Source organism: Ostrea edulis, chromosome 7 (assembly GCF_947568905.1).
Source record: "Ostrea edulis chromosome 7, xbOstEdul1.1, whole genome shotgun sequence".
NCBI lineage: Eukaryota > Metazoa > Mollusca > Bivalvia > Ostreida > Ostreidae > Ostrea > Ostrea edulis.
In genome coordinates this window covers 31,666,619-31,689,332 of record NC_079170.1, presented here as the reverse complement: position 1 = coordinate 31,689,332, position 22,714 = coordinate 31,666,619, and the positions used below count along the sequence as shown (strand labels likewise).

Sequence of the window (22,714 nt, the reverse complement as noted above, 5' to 3'; positions counted from 1 at the left end):
ATTATTATTATATATATGACCATATTTGCCTCACCCTTGATAATTAACATCTGGCCAAGGAGCCATTATTTTCAAAATGTTGGTTAAAGGACTAAAGGACTTCATGATCATCATAAGCATGCAGTAGGGTTTTCTCTCGTGTGTGGATGTATTAATTCATTGAACATTGTTAAACGTCCCTCTCGAGGATCTTAAACTTATATGGAGAAGTCACAATTACTGGTGAAGGGCTGCAAGATTTAGACCTATTCTCGGATCTTACGATCTCTGGGCAAGGAAGGAGCTTTATCGTGTGACATCTACTGTGACACGGGACCTCGGTTTTTGCGATCTCCCCCGAATGACCGACCCATTTAGTCGCCTCTTACGACAGGCATGGGGTACCGGGGACCTATTCTTACCCGGATCCCCATGGGATCACATGTGTGGAAGAAGAGAAGATCTTAGGTAATTTGAGTCATTAAAATGACCTATTTCATTTGGACTGCGTCCGTTGTCGCGTGTATTGTCTGTCCCAATTGAACATTTTAACACCTTCTTGATAACCACCATTCTAATTCTTTTCTAAATTTATCAAAACTAAATCCCCATAGTGATGTAGAACAGGAAGCCCTTTACCACAATTATAACTTTCATAATCCCCAAGGTAGAAGTTCTGACCCAAGGGCGGGGGAAAACTTGGTATATAGAGTTTATGTACAAAACTTTTAAATAACATCCTCTTTAGGACTATTGATAATAATTTAAAATTAAATTGCTATTTGAAAAGAGCAGGTAGTCCCTTACCAAAATTGTAAATCTGATAATCCCTGGGGTAAGGGCTTTGGTGTCAAGGTGGGGCCAAAATGGCCAGTTATTAAATGTGTGAATGGAGCATTTTAACTCCTTGATAACTACCATTTCAATTCCTTTTAAATTTGATATAAATCATTTTTGGGTCAAAGGGGAGGGGGCATAATTTGTAAATTTGTGAACTCCTGCATCTCTGGGCTTTAGGGATAGGGCAAAACCTGCCCAAAATGTATCAATTTGCAAATATCTCCTTCTCTACAACCACATATGTGTAAAAAAAAAAAAATGCATAGTGTTGTAGAACAGGAAGGTCTCTACCAAAACAGTATTATTTTTTCATTCCCAAGATGGAGGTTCTGACCCTCGGGTGGGGCGAAACTCGGTATATAGAGTTTATGTGTAAACACTTAAATAACATCTTCTTTAGTGCTATTGATACTAAATTTGAAACTAGATAAATATTTAGAGCGAACAGGAAGTCGTTTACCAAAATTGTAAATTTGATAATCCCTAAAGTAGGGGGTTTTGTATCAGGGCAGGACCAAATGGTTACATGTAAAACTTATACGGTACCAATTTTGATGCACCAGATGCGCATTTCGACAAATAATGTCTCTTCAGTGATGCTCAACCGAAATGTTTGAAATCCGAAACAACTATGAAGTTTTAGATCTAAATATAGCCAAAAACAGCGTGCCAAACAAGTGGAGCCAAATTCGTCAAAGGATAAGAGCTATGCATGAGGGAGATAATCCTTAATTTTGAAATGAATTTCTAAATTTTATAACAGCAATTAAATATACATCCGTATTTTCAAGCTAGTAACGAAGTACTTAGCTACTAGGCTGTAGAGACCCTCGGGGACTAACAGTCCACCAGCAGATTAGATTGAACAATAAAACATATTAGATTGAACAATAAAACATTTTAAACTTCTTCTTGACTACTACCATTCCAATTCCTTTCAAATTGAATATGATGAATCTTTGGGAATATGGAAACATAAATTACATGACTTCTGCACCCGTGAGGCTTAAGGTGTGGGGAACAAACTGCCCCAAATCGACCAATTTTCAAAAATCTTCTGTACAACTACATATGTGTAGATATACATACATGGTGATGTAGAGCAGGAAGGCTTCTACCAAAATCGTAATTTTCATGATCTCTGAGGTAGGGGTTCTGACCACATGGTGGAGCCAAAGGTTTGTTATCCATGATAACATCAACTTCCCTCCACCACTTAGCGATTGTTCGCATTTGAGAAGTAGTAGACGGTGTTTGACGTTTGATTCTTGCCAAAAAATGGACTTTATTTCCAGTTCATCACGAGTATGCGAGAGGTACGACCTTAAAGAGTTGCTTCTAAAGGGTAGGGGTCTAATTGTCACAGTATAACATAGTTTTCGACGAAATTTTCAAACGGTGCAGCTGGTAAAAAAGAAAACCCAAGACGGCAGTGTGATATACCTAGTGAATACAGTGACCCCCAGTTATAACCCCAACATTTGTACCTCGATAATTTTGGCATTATATCGGGGGAGGGGGTATGTGTACAGCTGTCATAAGAAATCAAACAAATTTTATGTACTACATCATTGTGCTTTGAATGCTTGGATAATCCCGGCGTCCAGTGGTCGGCAATTACCTGTAATGGCAGAGGTATTTAATGATTTCCAGTTTTTGTTTTGATATCCCACACGCTTAGTTTTCGGTATGTTCGCAATACTCAGATTTCAAAAACAATACTCCATATTTGAACTCAGATGATTATAATTTACGTAACTTATTATCTGCCTCAAACTTTGATACCTGGAGGACTAACGGCAGATAATTGCTTAAGCCCGCTTACTGAAAATTTTCTGTCGTTGATTTGCGATAATTCGCGGGCGTGGTTAGAACGGTAATCGACCAAATCGTACCTGTAAATACGTTGGCAGGTGGCGGTATGCGGGGGATGGCTTTATAACGAGGTTTTTCATAGCGAAGAGAATGGGACTTTGAATTTTTTTGGCGATATGCAGGGATCTCATTATAACGGGGGCAATATAGCGGGGGATCACTGTATTAGGTTTACAGGAAGCCATTTTTTATCATATATATTTAAAACGTCGAGTGCCTGTGGCTTGAACATTCTGTCAAATATGACAGTTACTTGTCATTGGTAATCATGACGTCTTTCTTAACAAGTATGCAAAAATGACGACATATTTTACACTATGATGTTTAAAAACTGTTTTGCTTGGAACGACTCATTTGAAATCTATCAAATACATACAAATATGTTTGGTCCGTACTGTACGTTGCCTTAGAATTATTCTGAAGACCAAATGGTGGGAACGAAGGCGCAACAGTGACATTCGAAAGCTCACAGATCAACCATATGCCTCAACACTACTCATGAGGAATCGGCCGAGATGGTTTGGTCACATGTCGAGGATGGGGGACAAAAGATTCCCTAAGCGAATGTACGAATGGGACCCTACATCGGTCGGAGGCAGACGAAAACAAGGATGACAACGGCAGAGATGGCGAGACACGCTGGCAAGAAACTTTATAACTGCGGGCCTAACAGATCAGGAGGCCGAAAATATAGCCAAAGACCATTTGACATGGAGGGATACCATAGCGGCACTGATGTGATAACAATCACTAACAGTATCCAGTAAATAAGTACGTTGTCAATGTAAACAATGTTCAATACTATTTTTAGATTATGTGTATTAAAGTGTTGGATTAACCACTGTAACTTTGTATTGGCATTATTATTGCATATTTATGATTTTATCAGCGACAGGAACATTTCATTTGTACACATTAATAGAAATTAAGACACGATAATTTATATTAAAGTAATAACTGTAATGTTTGTATTATGATAAGCATAACTATACAGTAACGATTTAATCCACAGGCAAGCGTCAATATTGGGAATTAACAAAAGTTGTATTTTATATAGATGTTTGATTATTGTTATACAATTGTTACAGGGCTTTCTTTTCAAGCAACTTTTCAACAACCTTAAATATATACTTTGCTGAATAAATGCCTTGTTCAGAACCTCAACAGGAGTTGGGCATCATTACTAATTCGCAATCAAAACCCTGTAACAGAATTTTCTCCTAAAGGTAGAAAAGGTGAAGAAAATCGTTCATTTTCCGGATTCCAAATAGGTTTGAATAGTACTCAATATTACAAGAGACCTAGATCTGCCGATATGTTTATGCATATAAACACTAGGGATCATCAACTTGATATTTATCAATGATTTGCATTGATAATAATTCTTCATATTTGACGTATTTTACAGGACCTATTTATGATAAAAAACGTACACAGCTCTTTGGTATTGAGTATATTTGGGACAAGTGAGACATAAATTGTAAATTTCAAAACTGCAAAAGAACTAAATGCATAGTGATGTAGAGCAGGAGGACCTCTACCTCAATTGTAAATTTCATGATCCCTGGCGTAAAGGTTCTGCTCTGGGGGGGGGGGGGGGGGTGAGGGGGGACTTGGTATATAGTGTTTGTGTTAAATAACATCCTAAGTGATATTGATACTGAATTGAAACTAAATAGATGAATAGGAAGAACATGTATATGTAGTCTTTTATCAAAATTGTAAATTTGATTATTCCAGGGATCGAGATTTTGGTATCAAGGTGGGGCCAAAGTGGTCAGTTATTAAATGTGTGAACAATAGAACAGTTTAGCTTCTTCATACGTACTATTCCAATTCTTTTCAAAAGTATGAAGTGTTATTTTGGACAGAGGGGACATGCATTGTGAATTTCAGGATGCCTGCTCCTTTGAGGTCTTGGGGATGGATCAAAACTGCCAAAATTTACCAATTTTCAAGAAGAAAAAAATCGCTAAAAGCACACGTGTGTAAGAAAAACTGAATATATAGTGATGTAGATGTAGAGCTGAAAGACCTCTATCAAAATTGTAAATTTCATGATCTCGTGGGTAAAGGTTCTACAATCAGGCTGAGTCAAACTTGGTATATATTGTTTATGTGTAAAATACTTAAATAACATCTTCTTTAATACCATTGATAGTGAATTGAATGAATATTTAGAAAGAACAGGTCGTCCTTTACAGAAAGTGTAATTGTGATATCCCAGTGGTGAGAAGTTTACTATCAGGGTGGAGCTAAAGTGGTCAGTTATTGAATGTGTGAGCAATAGAACATTTTTAACTTCTTGATAATTACCATTCCATTTCCTTTTAAATTTAGTATGAAGCATATTTTGGACAAGGGTGGGGGGGGGGGGCATCAATTGTAAATTTCAGGATTCCTGCTCCCAGGGGCCATAAGAGTGGGTTAAAACTGCCAAAATTGACCAACTTAAAAAAAAACAACAAATTCTTTACAAGCACACATTTGCAAGAAAAACTAAATATATAGTGATGTAGATGTAGAGCAGGAAGACTTCTTCCAAAATTCTAGGTAACTGCCATTATAATTCCAATTCCTTTCAAATTTACTATGAAACACCTTTTGGACAGGGAGATGATAACTTATTATCAAAATTATCGATTTTAGCAAAAATCATCTTACAATAACAAGTGAGTAAGAAAATACCAATATATAGTGTTTTAGTGTAAGAAGGTCTCTACAAAAAAGTTAATTTTATGATCCCTGGGGTAGAGGTTCTGACTCTGGGGTGGGGGCCAAAGCTTAGTATTATATAGTATATATGTGTAAAATAAAATTAATGAATATCTTTAATGCAATTGATTCTAATTAGATCGAAGGATTAGGTCGATCTTTAACAAAATTGTAAATATCACTATCCCAGGGGGTAACGGTTTCGATTCCAGGGGATATTAAGATTCTTATAACGATCACTATCTCATTAATTGAAATATTGCTTTGTTTGCTGTTACGGTATAATAACTAAGTGGATATTTAGTAAAAACAGGAAAGGATATACCAAAATCAGGAATTTTCCAACCCTGGGGGTTTGACCCTAGAACAGGTCCAAATCGGTCACATCCTGCTAATGCTGCATATATTATATCATGTAAAACCTTTCATCAATATAATACTTTCGAGGGCAGTGAACTTTTAAGAACATGGCTTGTTTTATACTGTTGCTAAATATTAGAATTTAGCTCAGATATGCAGAACAAAATTTGCTTCTAGGAGTTAGGAGTTTGATCACTGTTCGTTATTTCCACCTTTCATCAACAATCAATGCATATAAAAAAACTAAATACAGTTCATAGTGACTACATATGTGAATGGAGAAGGAAAGTCCACAGCAGTGAATAAAATTAAGCATAAAAGCCAGAGCTTTAACGTCCGGTGTTTTATTTTACAAGCCTCTACCTTTTATACAGGATTCCCACTCAATATACCCCACAAACGATTTACTTTCGTTTTGTTTTGCACAATTCCAATAGCCCACATAATAAAATACTTAGCAGGTTTTCTTTCACTGCAGTAGTTTTACCTAAAACAAGAAAATAAAAACACAAAACATTAGAAAGAATTATTAGTGTTAAAGTAAAATTCGAAAATAAGAAAATAAGTGCAACAAAGTACCTTGTAGGTTTTCTTCCAGTGCAGCCATTCTACCTGCAATATAAGAATGAGTAGAAACTTATACAATACCAGAGGAAACTCAAATTCTCCGTAATTACTATGGTCTCTAATAAATACCAGATATAACGTAATCAAGCTAATCTTTTATGGTCTAATTTGATCTTGATAATTGTAACAATCACATATGCATCAGGTTAGCTAAACTGTCTTTTTAAATTTTAAAGTGTCAAAATTACCACAAAAAAAACCCGCTTGATTAGAAAGACTGGGGTAATTCTAGGGTTCTACCTGTGGATGCGCATAGGGTAAACTCCTTGAACTGTTGCTGTAGTGTTGTTTTGAAAAAAATGGCGTTTGATATGAATATCGTGTCAATGACAATTTATCTAAATGTGGTAGTTCATTTTTGATACTGAGTATTATTTAATTTCTATTATATGCAGTACTAAAATTTAAGGTAAGATTTACAACAGGGAGATAACTCTTGATATACCTCAGTGCACTTCGCGCTTTATAAAGTCATAATGTAAAAATGCGTCACGTCATTGTTGAATCGAGGGAAAATGTCATAATATTTACATGTTATCTAGTACCGCTGTCAAGTGTCAAGCGGTGTATGTGTAACCCTCTATGACAAAATGATAATAATGTTTCTCAAATAATCATTTATAGATTAATTTCTCTGATATTATAAAAGTCTACAATTTTTTATTATAGGATTAAACATTCTTTTTAGAATTTATGGATGTGTAGACTTCGGACATTTTACTCACAAACTGAATAAAAGTGCGAAGCACTTTTATGTTAAGTTTGTGAGTAAAATGTCCGGAGTTTACACATCGATACATTCTTCAAAAAGAATGTTTGATTCTTATAATTCCAATTCATTCACTTTATCAACTATTGCAAAAATTTGAATAGTTTCCCCGCACTATGTCATTTGTTTTCAGGCGTGTATGAATACATCGCGTTTTCGGATTTATTAATGTGTAAACTCTTGTTCAGCTTTATTTTTGTCCAATCAAAACAACTGTAATAGATAACATTGGAATTATAGATACATATGTAGTATGCACTACGGTTAATTTCCGTTAAAATTATGTTGTGACCATGTAATCTCTGCGAATCTTGCTAGGGAAAGTAGGATTTATTTTGGTGCTGTTATAATCGATCATTGTTTGTGAATAGTATCCTCAAAGACAAAGTTCTCTGTCGACGCGGGTTCGAATCCTGCTCGCACCGGTAAGTGAGAAAGTTTCACAGTTTACTTTCGGAAGGTCGGTGGTCTCTTCCCAGGTGTATTGTATCTGGGTTCTCTCTTCCACCAACAAAAACTGGGCGCCACCATATAACTGACACATTGTTGAGTGTGACGGAAAACATCAAAAATCAATCAATCAATCAAAGACAAAGTTCGACATTAACTAAGCTAGGAATTTTTATGACATTCACATACATTAAACCTGACAATGCTCTCTAATTACATGCCCTTTTTGCATATTTCAATGATATGACATCTACTTGCGCTGATAGAGCGATTCATCGCTTGGACTTTGGAATGTAGAAAACGCGACTGATATGATCATGTAAGAATAAAAATGGGGTCTTCTCTAGTACATTTTAAAATAGTCTTAATTTTGTCTGAGGAACATTTACATAACGTCGACATAAAACAGATTTATAAGTGTCATTTTTACTAACTTACCCCCCCCCCCCCCCCTCTAAATCCACCACTGACCGGGTTTAATATTGTTACGAAGGTTACAGTTGTATGTTCAACTATGTAAACAAACATCAAGAAATGAAACAAGGAGATGGAAACTATTTCAAAGATGTAGTATATAAGACAGGTTCGGGCTAATGTAACACGGAATTTATGACGAAGCAGGACCGTGGAAAACCCGCCGGAATATTGAAAATATTGTATTGTATTGAATTTAGAATAAAAAATAACAACAACTCAACATCTTAATTTCTAATAGATGTGATGTTACAATACTTGAAAAATAAATATAAATATCATTTTGGGGCTGGAATTGTATCTTATTCATGAAAATGATCAATGCACTCTTCAAACGTTGTACAATTATAAAACAAAGTGACAAATCGCATAAATGAAATAATTCGTTTTAATCTGTTACCATGAAAACAGAGTCCGGTGGGTAGTAATTATATATGCTTTCTTAAATATTTATGGTCCAAATATTATGTTTAAAGTAAAAAAAAATTATGACGTAGACCTTGTAAAGTTGCTCAATATACATTTTTGTTGTCATGGCAACCAATTAAAATTTTATTCAAGATATAACAAGTGCTATTTTTTGTGTTTTAAAATAACATTTTTCTAACAATTAGTATAATCTTATAGATAATACTCTTTTAAATATTCTACCAGCTTTTTACCCCATAAGTTTGCCTCGAGTAGTTTTTATACCATTAGTATTCTCTTTTGTACAAAGATCCCAAAAATGTAAAACATCACAAAATTAAGCCCATCTGGTCAAAAAACAACACGGGCATTTTTTTTTTCAAAAGTCAATTTTTAAAAGATAAATTCCTACTGAACATACTCATATGCAACAAGACTTTGTTCACTACATGTCAAAGTGTCGCAAACCTTACCTTAATTCCTATGACATGCAGTACTAAAATAGTGTAAATATAAAAATTAACCAAACGTAGACCGTATTTAATTCACCCCGAAATTGATCCCATCTACAATATATTGGATAGACTGGTTGATTGATTGATGTTTTCCGCCACATTCAACAATTTTTCGGTTATCTGGTGGCGCCCAGTTTTTATTGGTGGAAGAGAGAACCCAGATATAATGTACCTGGTAAGAGACCACTGACATTCCGAAAGTAAACTAGGAAACTTTCTCACTTACTGGCGCGAGCGGAATTTGAACCCGCGCCGACAGAGTTGAGATGACATGTGATTTTGAGTGCGATGCTCTAACCACTCGGCCGCGGAGGCCCTTGACAATATATTGAAATCAAACTATATATCTTGAAATGCTTACAAATATTCAGTTTGATTATTTGAAGGAAAAAAAAAACCCAGCGGTGACTCACACTTTAGTTATATGAATCTTTTTTCATGGTAATTATGTTTCCCAAACGGGGTTTGGGAACGTATTGGGTTTACTCTGTTTCTTACTATTATTATTTTCCTTCCTTCTTCTGACATTTTTATCCAGAAGATTTCTCAGAAACTACTCAAGGTATCAATATGAAACTTGTTTAGGATGATAGTATAACATAGGTGTGCGGAACGAATGTAATTTTGTCTGAAAATGCATGCATATTGTTTACAAACTTTGAAATCAGTCAAACTGTTTTGTTTTTCAATGATATTCTTTGATATATAAATATAGTAGGTTTAACTTGAGACCTTAAAGTGTTTGGCATTGGCCAAATCACAATTTCGCACGCGCATGCACGTGTTCTTTAATTTGATTTGTTAATAAAAAACGTCTGTAACTTTCTTGGAATTGTAAGGAATGATATTCATAGCATAGGCAGAAATTTTACATATCTACAGGTCGATGTAATAAAAATTGCAAACGCACATGCGCACGCACATCAGCACATACGTGCATTTTCTCTTAAAGGTATAATTCTTTCAATGACCATATCTCTTTTGTTTCATTGTCAAAATCTTCTAAAACTTTGGTTTTATACGTAACATGATATTTTTAACAAATATTTGCATTTAAAATTACTTTCCGGCACGTGCCTGGACGTGTGCTAAATTCTGATTGGACGACTTTTAAATCATCATAACTTTCTTATAAATGAAGGAACTAAAATCAAATTCATACTGTAAGTATATCTATCAAATGTCTATTGAATGACATCAAGATTTATACTAAGTCGTACTCACGTGTGCGTGTATGCACATGCAACGTTTTTCTTTCATTTTTCGGGTACTAAATTTGCCATAACTTTCGAATTAAAGACTTAAATGAAATGAAATTGTAGGTCTTGGTTTATGATACAAATACGTATTAAAAGCTGTCAACGAAAACTTTCTGATTTTATACATGTGCGTGTGAATACGATTTTCATGTGTATTTTCATTTCTGACATCTAAATTCAAGCATTAGTCCATAACATTTTTAGATTTGAATGAATAGGTTCGAAATTTATGTTGCAAATATAATTTACGATTCTCTACTCATGGATGTTGTCAAAAGCACTGACCCGCACGTGCATGCACGTGCACTAAATTCTGATTGGACAATTTTGAAATCACCATAACTTTATTAAAAATGAAGAAATCAGTATTAAATTCAGCAAGTATATCGTACAAATGCCTATTGAATCTCGTCAACAAAAATGCTACATTGTACCCACCGATGCGTGTATGTACGTGCATTGATTCTGGACTTCATAATTTTGAGTTGCAGTTAATTTGTCGTTTTTCATTGAAATGTGAAATTCATCTTGAAGACATATATTTAGATTTGTAATTTATCGATAAGATAAAATACTCACCAGCACGGCGTGCACGTGCATCGAATTTTCAAATGTCTATAATTGATTTCTTACATCATGAAATGGACTGAATGTTATATGGTAGTTATATATTCAAACCCTTCACAGATTGATATGATCATAAGCACTTGTACTGAAGCAAATGCCACCACTTTCTAAATAGGGGGATGTTTGGGGAACATCTGTAACGGTTCCCGTTACAATTGCTACTAGTTTACCTTTATATTCCCCAAAAGTTTTAATTTCATGTCAAACTTAATATTTATCTTCATTCTCCGTCATGTTGAATACTTGATGTTCACTCTAAAGTCAGGAGTGAACTTTTCCAACCCGTGTTTAACACTAGTGTTATGAAATACACGTTTTATTTACAACTCCAGCAACTCACGTTACTCGGGTTGTTCCATCAAACGCGTCGTATGGTAACATGTGGTCAGGCATGGCGCCTTTCTTCTGAGCATTTTCGAGTGTGCTGTCGTAGGACGAGGCACGAGTTTACAAGCAGCAAGTTTGAGGGTGTTTTGACAGCTTCACTTAACCTTTTCATTATTCAGGCACGGAAAATAGACCGTAATGAATATTATACAATACATTTTGTCATTGTTTGCTTATATATGTTGAAAGGTCTTGTTTTATCGTTGACCTATACCTAAACACAAACTTGGCCAATATTCACATATCTTGCTTACCCGTGCGCGGTCAGTCAGGTGTGACAATTGTGAGTGTTATAATATCTTACCATTTTCTTTTGTATACGTTAGTAAACTTGTCTCCAGTTCCAAAATATTTGGTGCCGAACGAAGCGAGGTAGCAAATTGAGTGACAAGATAAAAGCTTAACAACATACTTAGTACAAGTTTCACACTAGAAATGAAAACACTGTGATCTTTATTGAATATACTATAACCCTTCCGTATTCATATTCTTTAGTTACGATCATCGGTGTTTATCCAGCAACCTCTGGTGTGTTCAAGGGTCCGTGTATGGCCAAATATTTATATTGTAATGTTTATGGGAGTTATGACATTGATGACTAATCGTTATATTCACCTGTCATTGGTGAAGTTTTGTTTTGGCTGCGTTTGATAATTATTGCCCCCAAAAGGGTTACCTGTATTGAACATCCAGGTGAGGGTGTTCAGTGAGTAGTTTTCAAGAATTATTAGGTTTTTGTACACATCCAATCTATGTTTAAGAGTACATGTCATGTCTTTTAAAATGGATTTAAATTAAGAAGAAACTATTCTTTTGCACATTTTCGGGCATGATGGGAAGTAATTCCATGCGTTTTCTAGATATCATTTCTGAAGATTATCTTAAAGACAGACTATTTGATTATATCTTAAATAGATTTATATCGCTCTATCAGCATGTCTGATCTCTTGTTTCTGTTGGTCACCAAAGTAACCCAGATTTTTGTGGGTTTTTTTTTTAAATTTTTAATGCTCCATACCATTTCTGGTAACTGAAAACCGTATTCAGAAAGCACGACGCCCTTTTTTGACTGTTACCAAGCATTGATAATTATCGGTTTAATAATCAGAAATACAATGGTACGGTTACCCAACCATGACGCGTGGGCTTGATGTGTATCAAGTGATTTGGTATGGACATAAATCTTGTGTCCAAGGTGTGGAACATGTACTAATGATAGTGTTGAATTTCTAATGTGATACATTTCATAGCTTCATTTGACCATGTTTTCATGACATTTGACACTTTTGTAAATTAATTTGAATGTCTGGAGCGGGAGTGAGTATCCGAAACTTGACCGTAATATTGGTTTTGGTATTGTTTTACATGTTACCATGCAAGTCAACTTTAAATCATACAGACAGGATATTTTAATTATTTTTCAATCAAATTATAACTGCCGCATATTCATTTCGCCTATTCATTGATGGTGTCAACATATCTTATTCGTCCCCCTACCGAAGAAGTCGAAGGGGATATTATATTTGCACGTCGTCCGTCTGTATGTCCATCCATCAGTCCTGCAAATCAGTTTTTCATACTTTTTTCTCTGTTCTTTCAAATATTCATTTCATATTTGGTAAATTGCTTTGTCATAAAAAAGTTACAAATTAAGCATGGACTTAGAAAGAACCGTGAACTGTCAGATTCCGGAATTTGTTGTTGTGCTTTCAGATATTCATTTGATATTTGGTATATTGCTTTGTCATAACATGTTACAGATCAAGTTTTAATTTTGTGACATTTTGCGGAGTTACGGTGTTAGTTACATATTTAGTTCGTACAAAGTTGATAAGAATTAGTGGAGTAGCATCCTTACCAGCTTAATGCGCTACATTAATTAAACTTTCTAACATAGTAATACAACAATGTAGCTAAGTTATTCATGATCACCTACATTTCACAGTTCATTGCTTTGTTTGAAGACCTAAATTTAATTGTTTGTCTTTTTTCCTGGTTTAGTCTTTGTTTCTGAATAGTAGTTGATTTCCTACCATTCTTATCCCGTTTCCCTAATTTTCCCATTAACCCTAACCTGCATAGTAAACTTTGAATATTGTTGTGGTCCATTAACTTTTGCAACGGTAGTGGACAATATATTGCTTGTTCTATTAGTTCAAAAATTGTAGCATTATGACTTGGGTCAAATGTGATGTGGATCAAGTAAGGGTCCACGAGAAACTACAATACATGTAATTATAGCCGCTGATGATGATACACAGGGTTACAACACCAAAAGATAATCAATGCACGAGTAAACTAGGATGGCTGTCCATAAACAAGGGGGACGTTCATAGGAGAAATAAGTGGATAATTACGTTGACAATTCAGAGTGCAAACTTTAAACACTGAACTAGTCATGTGAAATGAAAGCAAGAAACAAATACCAGCTTATTATAATAATAATCTGTCTGTCTTAAGAGTTACATTTGTTCTAGTATAAATAGATAGGTTCTTTTAATTCGAATTGAATGAAAGTGAGTGCTAGAGTGAATGAATGAAAGATAGGTGAAGATAGGTACATCTCATAACTCATATAAGCAATACAAAATAGAGAGTTGGGTAAACACAGACCCCTGGATATGCTAGAGGTGAGATAAGGTGTCTGGGAGGAGTAAGCACACCTGTCGACCGGTCACACCAGTCGTGAGCCCTGTATCTTGATCAGGTAAAAGGAGTTACCCTTAGTCAAAATCGGTATGAAACATGTCAGATAGCATTTGACCCATATAACCTATGATGTCTGATCTGTTTCATACCGATTTTGACTATGAATAACTCCTTTTACCTGATCAAGACATAAGGTTTACGGCGGGTGTCAACGGTTGACAAGGGATGCTTACTCATTATATGCACCTGATCCCACTTCTGGTGTGTTCAAGGGTCCGTGTTTGTCCAATTCATTTTTGCATTCCTTGTAGGAGTTATGAGATTGATCACTGTTCGTTATCTTCCCCCTTCATTCTAGTGACATCGAAAGAAAAGACGCGACTGAGTCTTCCACATTTTCATAAGCAAAATGCTGTTCTGCATACGGTCAGTTTTCAAATCGAGGTCAACTACTATCAAAATAGGTTTTGTCACAAGTGTTTAAAGCTTCTTTTAAAGTGAGCATTTCGCAAATTCTATACTCCCTATAACGATCTAATCTCCTAATAAAAAGCTGTCATTGGATCAAATGCAGTCTGACGTGTTTGGTATTGATTTGTAGGTCTTTCATTACTTACTAATTTGACTACGGATTACTCCGTTGACAGGCTAAAAAATAGAGCCCACACCGAGTGTGACCGGTTGTCAAGGGATGTTTATTCCTCCTAAGTATCTGGTCTCATTTCTGGTATATTCAGAGATCCGTACTTACCCTACTCTTAATTTTGCATCATTTATAGGAGATATGCAATTGAACGCTGATCGTTTGTTATCTTCATCTTTCCTTTGTAAATGACGAATTAATAGTAGGGGAGAGAATTCAAACTTGAGTACAGACCTACAATTTCAGAAATCGAAGATCGAAGAATATTGAGGTGATGGCTGTAACTGCTTTCAACCCAAACTCCCTCCACGATTTAGGAGTTTGAGGAATAGATATACCAATAGCTATTTTTGTCACGAAATTTTGGGCAACCTTGCCATCTACTTTTCTACTGACTCCTAACCTACCCTCTTTTAAAGAAAAAATTCTGGATTTGTTATTGGTAATGTTAACTCTTTTCACTACTACAATCATTTTAATAGGGATTGTAACACTACTATATCTGCATAATGTATAGAAGAGGGGCGTAGGGGTGAACGTCAGATTTGTACCTTGTAAGGTTGACAAAAATGTTGTCTCCAGATCCTTTATGGAGTCTGTAAAAGAAACAAGTTAGGAATGACAAAAACTACACACACACACACACACACACACACATACATACATACATACACACCGTCTTTTTGGTATTTAGATAGGACGTGGGTGATTTAGATTAGCAGGGTTTTCTATGTTTAGTTTATTGGTAATTTAGATCAGTTCACGAGTAGACACCAATTTAGAAGGACAGGGCAGGTGAATAAGCGGGTGAATAGTTCGAGGGTCAACTGTAGGGAAAACCATGCGGTAATTTGGCAGGAAATAAAGGATGTTATAAAATTTCATTAAGGAGTACGGGGTTTACGGTCGAAATTTGACATTTCGTAGGAAACCTGTCGGAGGAGTGTTCATAGTTCAGAAAGTATGTTTAGCACGGGTTGGTGGGAGACAAGGACGAAGTTTCTTTCGGGGTGTATTCAGTGGAATACAACGAATTGAGGTGGCTCACTACACCTAGAAATAGTTTCTCAAATCACTACGATTTGATTTAATCATAAAATATATGATTATATGTAATATAAGTATAAACATGCATGTCAAAAAGGCTGAAAATATGCAAATTTGGATAAAACACGATTTTCAAAAAATTATTTCAACAGATATGAACAAAAAACTCTGGTGAATTTGAACTAGATATCTGCGGTTCACCAGCCCAATCCTTTAACCACTGAGCTACCATGATAGACAAACAAATAGATCAATATTATTAACTTCACAAAACATTTAAATCGCCATAATGTGGAGTAGTGTTATCAAGAGTATCAGCTGTAGTGTAGTGAGCTACCTTAAGTGACTCACAATATAGTAACGCAATGTTAAAACAAAAGCTTTTGTAAAACTAGAGTCTCTGGGAACTGTTTCTAAATTGTTGCTGCTGTGAACATTGTGTATTACTCAGTTGAAACTTGTTATATCTGATAGTTTTAGATCTAATAGACTTTAATAATGAATTGTGACGTTAGCAAATATTTCTGAAAGAATAATAGCAGTGTTGTTTGTTTATGCATTCATAATTGTTTCGTGTGTGGATAGAAAGGAATGAGAGTGAATATTTATGTTTTGTTTCATTTAATAAATTCATTTATTCTTATTTATTTTAGAATTCATCATTTGTCCATCTCAGTCCAACAAAATCCAAAAGAACTTACTACATTGTACTAAGTAAATATTTTACTTTGTTTATGAGTAGACATAGAGAAGTTAACTACTTACCCTGAACGGTGGTCAACGTTTCATGAATACCTTGAAAACAAGATGTAAAGATTACAAAAAGTATACATGATTCTATTTCATGCTCGTAATATTTTCATTATTGCCATAGAATAGATAAAGTTTATTTAGTCATATGCTATGAAGAGTGATGATAATGAACAGTGATCATTCTCTTAACTCCTATAGGCTATTCATTGTTATTTGAATTATGATCGATCTTCAATATTAATCTTTGATTTTAATAAGATGATTATAGTTACCTATGAGAGAGCGTAAAATGTGCTATTGAATACGTTTTTATTGAAAAGAAAATTTACCCTGACTGGTATCTGACGACTGTCTCTCTAATTTGTCCAGGCGAGCTTCAAAAGCAGTTAGTTATAAGTCAAACATGCAATTGTAATTGTCACCATTTGAAGACAGTTAATGTTTTTCTTATATTTTTCACTATTGATCCCAGATGTTTTAATTTAAGCATGTGTCAGCAATCATTAAGAATTGAAAAAAATGTCGTAATTATATTAGGCATTACTTTTATTGGGTTACAGAGATAAAAAAAACATTTTACAGTTACATCGCATCTTATTGCAAATGCAACTCTATTAGAACAAATATATGCAAACAATTTCTGAAATCGTATTACCTTTCTTCACAGCTAATTGACCTGCAAAAAATATAACAGCAGAATTGAAATGAATAATAGCATACATATATACGTCGTTACAATGCAGTCTCTGTTTACTTGGATCAATAGGAAATGTGAAGTTTTTCAATTATTGAGTAATTTATTTTTATTTGCAATATATCTATATCCCCTAAATATACTTTATGACTAATATGTTAGTATAGTTCGTAGCTCTATCATTATGTTTTATGAAATGAATTGCATTAACTATCTCTTACGTTTATGTGTCCTTTCAATCTTCATTCTTACTATGTAAATAGAAATAAAGATAAAGGTACAAAAGTACATTGAGTTATATACATGCAATTGTGTATATGGTGAAGGTCGCCTGGACAAATATCGCAGTCTATCTTTTAAAATACACACTTAAATACGTAAGACAACACGATAACTCAACAAACAGCTCGGGGACGAGTACTGAAATGGAGATTTACTTTTGACGTAATACACGTTTACACAGGCTCGTACCAGTCAAAGTAAACACTAAACACGTCAAAGTGATATAGAAATCAATAAAGAATATCAAACCTTATATTTTAAATATAAGTATCAGCATCAAAATATAAAAAAAAATCAGCATCTGATAATCAATCTACCTGTGCCGAAGGACCCGCTACCCAACCCGGAGGATAGTTGGATTATCTGGAAGGGGTATAAAAACGAATCTTAAAAGTCCATACAATTGAACCAAAATTCCAGGGTATAACAGAAGTAAAAAAGGACACATATTCCAAGGCAGTGATATTTCCCGTTTCTGTCTTTGTCATTATTTCAGCGATCGGTTTATCATTTACAAAGCGTAAGACAAATCCGGGTATCAGAAATACTGAACCGAACGTGATGACTGATTATTACTATGATAAACGACCGGAATTCGTAAAATGTAAGCGTTGTAGTATCAAATAAAGCAATGGATATACAATATAAATGCAAATGCAAACTTATTATAAAGAATTTTTAACTTCCAACTTAACTTCCAACTACGCTTTTAAAAGGTGTGTTTATTTACCTGTCATATAAAACAATATGCAATATAAAACATTAAACAGTATTGGTGTCAAATGCATGCACTTCAATTTCTCGAACTCTCGGATATCTCGAAGTTTTTCCAAGTTTGAGATATCCAAGTTTACCTGTATCATGTAAAACTTATATGGTACCAATTTTGATGCACCAGATGTGCATTTCGACAAATAATGTCTCTTCAGTGATGTTCAACCGAAATGTTTGAAATCCGAACTAACAATGAAGTTTTAGAGCTATTATAGCCGAAAACAGCGTACCAAAAAGTTGAGTCAAATTCGTCTAAGGATAAGAGCTATACATGAGGGAGATATCATCCTTAAGTTTGAAATGAATTTCTAAATTTTATAACAGCAATTAAATACACATCCGTATTTTCAAGCTAGTAACGAAGTACTTAGCTACTGGGCTGTAGAGACCCTCGGGGATTAACAGTTCACCAGCAGAGGACTCGACCCAGGGGTCACAATACCTTTGTTACGTGATGGATTTTTATATAAGGTTATGTCGTGTGAAAATGATTCTGACATAATTGTAGAAAATGTAAATGTTGTTTAAGTAGTTTCTGTTGTGCATCTATTTTGTAATCTTCGTCAGTTTCCAAACACATTTAGATAAAGTGGAATGTAAGATAGCAGAACTGTAGCTCTCTGGAAAAATATCGGGACAAATCTTGCTCAAAATCTTGTTTAAATTTAACCACTGGTTAGATTTACTACCCACTGAGTAACTAACCATTGGAAAAAGTTTTGTTACCCAAAGTGAAGTTAGCATTAGAGCTTACTAACCAATGGTTGAATACATTTAACAAGTGGTTAGTATCCCATAATTCAACAACGGTCGTCTGAAAATGTAAACAATAATGGCTGCTGCAAATGTTAATGAAGTGAACAGAGAACTTTTCACCTAATGAGACACTATTCTTAGTTGAAAAAGTTATATTCTGAAGTCAACCGAGAAGGTAAACTTGAAAACGAAAGAGTGGGGATGGGGTAAACAGTTGAGAATGTGCTTCTGATTTTTCCCTCTGGTACATCCAACAGCAGGCTGTAACTTTTAATCCAACGATATCATTTTTTGAGTGAAGGCATCACATAATGTGGGCAGCATTAAAATAATCTGCACATGTACATGATGATATTGGAATGGCTAAAATAAAACGATCTATTCTTAGGCCTACACACAATGTGAAGGTCACTTTGATGTATGAATTCGCTCCTGTAGAATTTCGGTCATCATACAATTGTTTCAATCTCGACAGTAGAAAAATAATGTGCATCAACTTTTAATAGACTGAATTTGTTGTTTTTAAGCCTGACTGATTCTTTAGAAAAAATCTACTTTCTTGTTACTCTGTTTTAGGGAAATCATGATTAAAATGTCTCTAAACTCCCCGTTTCTTGTGTTATTTGCTAATATTTACATAACATAAGGAAGCAGGCAGTCACTGGTTAAATGACTTAACCCACATCTGCAGATTGGTTAACTTTGGTCAATATTTAACCATTGTTAGGCAATTTAACCACTGGCTAACTTTTGAGAAACCGAATTTAACCATTGCCTAAACGTTAACCGGTGGATAAGGGAGTTAACCACTGGTTAAGCTTAACCAAGGTTTTAAACAACCCCGTCCAGAGCGCTAGAGATCCAACCCTTATGAAAAATCGATTTACGACGCACAAGCAAAATGCACACGGTTGAGCTCTGATATCGTTGGATTGTATTGTCGTCTTGTAAAATTACTATAAAACATTTCCTAACATATGTTCCTACTATATTTTTGTTCAAACATAACTTTAAATAGTCATAAAAGCCCCCATGCAACCGGAAAACTCGCAGCTTTAAGTGATCTTGTTTGTTGATGCGGCCATGCTAGGTATCCAGTACATTTGAACCCTGTTTATATTCGTATCTATTCATTAACAGTTATTCGTTTGGCTCTCATTTATCATAAATACGAGTAATTAATAGAAAGTAAAAAAAATATAGTTTATCTAAAGGTAAAATGAGCTCTTCACTATTGAAAATGTTACAAAACCCTTGTCTGGTCCCTTATGCTCGTTTTGCATATGAGGACCAGACCAAACTAATGAAAGCGACGTAGGCATGCGTTCACCTACATGTATTTGAATAATTACCATATAACCGAACTGGAATGATTTATTATTGAACAAAATAACTACAATATTTCCATTAATATTAGTTCACATTTAGACAACATCGTGTAAGTATGGAAATTAACCGGGATTCGAATTGACTGGCTACTTAACATGTCTACGTCACCAAACGAAATCACTTGAAGCTGTGGGTTATCGGGTCGTATGCAGATCTAATGCATATCTAAATATATGTTTGAACACAATTTATACTTACAGTACTTTCCTTCGTTTGTATGGAATTTATTGTACAGTATGAAATTTATTGTACAGTGCAATGAATTTCATACAAATGAATGAAAGAACTGTAAATGTCTTGTGTCATGAATTAGCATTACATCATTACAAAAAGTGCACGCGATGTGATGTCCTAAGCCTGGGGTTGATACGAAATAGACAAGGAGATCGAAAACACTGACTTTCTAGAGTTTCAAAATGACCTAGATGACACTATGCTATCTCGAATATGTATGGTATCAGTGGATAATGAAAAAAAAGCGCTGATGAGGTATTGGGCACAATAAGTACAGACCCTGAAACGTGCTACTACACCAGTTGTACGGTACGGTTCGGTACGCTTTATGAACGGTACGGTTCGTTTTCTGAACGGTACGGTTCGTTTCTTGAACGGTACGGTTCGTTTCTTGCACGGTACGGTACGCTTCTTGAACGGTACGGTTCGCTTCTTGCACGGTACGGTTTGCTAAAAATAGCTGCACGCTTTGTGAACGGTTTGCACGTTTTATTAATGAGGTGGGCGTGGCCTGAACACTTTGACTTCGTATAAATTGTACGTTTCGATAGTTTGTTTTCACTCGATCGGTCTTATTCGGCTCTTTGATTATCGGCTGCAGGATTTGTGGTTGTGTTAGAATGTGCACATGGGGAAATGAGACGTTATTTTTGATTGCTTCGATGGAATAATTCCATATTGATAACGTACATAAAAGTTATGAATAAAAGTTTTTAAAATTTGCTTAAGTCTAAGTCTTAATGGTTGTTATTACGTTTCAATTTGTTTTTCATTTCTCATCAGACATTTATTAATTTACGATTTTATAAAAAGTTGTTACATGAACTGCTCCCCGACATGGGCGTGCGTAAGTGTAAAAACAAAGCGTATTAAGTTTCCGGATATAAATTACAGTGCCTAAATTGGAAAAGTTTTTAAGAAGAAGTGAATTTTGTTTTGAATACACTAAAGTCGCAAATGACATAATGATTATTTTCTGCACTTCACATTTATTGTGATTTATCATCGGCATTATGTAAGATCCAGGATATCTGCACGTGAAGTTTGTACGTCCTTTTTTGTCAGCATTCAGTCATTCATAATTAATAATGTTAGATATCTGTTGCATTTGTCTTTGAATCAAATAAAATGATGATAATACATATATATTCCTATCCTTTATCACGCGAAGTCCGATTTTCATTTCCCTGACCTCCTTTCCCATCGGGCGCCATTGTGAAAATAATATACACATGTACTGTGGCTGAAAAAGTGGGTCACGTGACATAAATTGCACGCTTTCTGCACGGTACGGTACGCTTTCGGGCTTTTGGGGGCGGGGTTTGCATAGTATTATCCTGCACGCTTTCTGCACGGTACGGTACGCTTTTTGAACGATACGGTTCGTTTCTTGAACGGGACGGTACGTTTCTTGAACGGTACGGTTCGTTTTTTGCACGGTACGGTACGTTTCTTGAACGGTACGGTTCGTTTCTTGCACGGAACGGTTCGGTTCGTTTTTAAGGTGTAGTAGCACGTTTCAGGGTCTGTACATGTATGTCGCAGATTTTAGCAACATATATCACTTGCTTTCTTGAAGCGGATAATCATTACCATTGTAGTACATAATCTATCGATGTGCAAGTGACGGGTTGAGAGCCCACACCCTCTTTTCACCACAAATGTGCAAGCCATTAATACATGACATATATAGGTGATAAGGTTGAAAACATTCAAACCCTGCACAGAACAGATTGAAATCAGACATAATTTGAGTAAATCCCCAGATCCGGCACAAAAAATGGCTAAGTATTTTGGCTAATACGACACCCCCCTTCGAAAACCTTGACTTCACCACTGTGTGTGTTGACATGCTTAATCTTTTTATATGTTGCATTTCTTATGTTTTTATCATTAATTAATGTTACAAAAGCGTTGTTTTCTAGTTATGTTCATCTGGCAATTTGGAATTTGCAGTACGGTTCCGTGGAAGTTATTACACAGCTAAGCTCTGTATGCTACATTTCTGTCTGATTTAAATTATGGCCAAGATGGAAGGAAAAAGTACCGCATCATGATACAATTATGATGTCATAAATCCAGTTCTAAGTCATTTTATCAAAACAAAAAAATGTAGCTGAGTTATTCTTGCATATTTGATGTTAATGTAGACTTTAGAGGGCAAACATAAATTTTATCATCTACAATCCGCAGATTATAATGCTGTAG

At 35.1% G+C, this 22,714-nt stretch overlaps 1 protein-coding gene across 12 annotated transcripts in view; it reads right to left on the bottom strand.

The window, feature by feature from the left end:
- Window positions 1-22,714, bottom strand: part of LOC125676249 (uncharacterized) — a 126,630-nt gene that overhangs the window by 42,743 nt on the left and 61,173 nt on the right. For 11 of the 12 annotated variants that reach the window (XM_056143944.1, XM_056143951.1, XM_056143943.1 and 8 more), the window contains 6 exons: window positions 17,293-17,322; window positions 17,033-17,053; window positions 16,707-16,751; window positions 16,390-16,419; window positions 15,129-15,173; window positions 6,349-6,381 (listed from right to left, as the gene is read on the bottom strand). In XM_056143944.1, the coding sequence (XP_055999919.1) occupies window positions 6,349-6,381; window positions 15,129-15,173; window positions 16,390-16,419; window positions 16,707-16,751; window positions 17,033-17,053; window positions 17,293-17,322 (204 nt within the window). The remainder of the gene's footprint in view (window positions 1-6,348; window positions 6,382-15,128; window positions 15,174-16,389; window positions 16,420-16,706; window positions 16,752-17,032; window positions 17,054-17,292; window positions 17,323-22,714) is intronic. The other variant, XM_056143953.1, reaches the window with a different exon arrangement.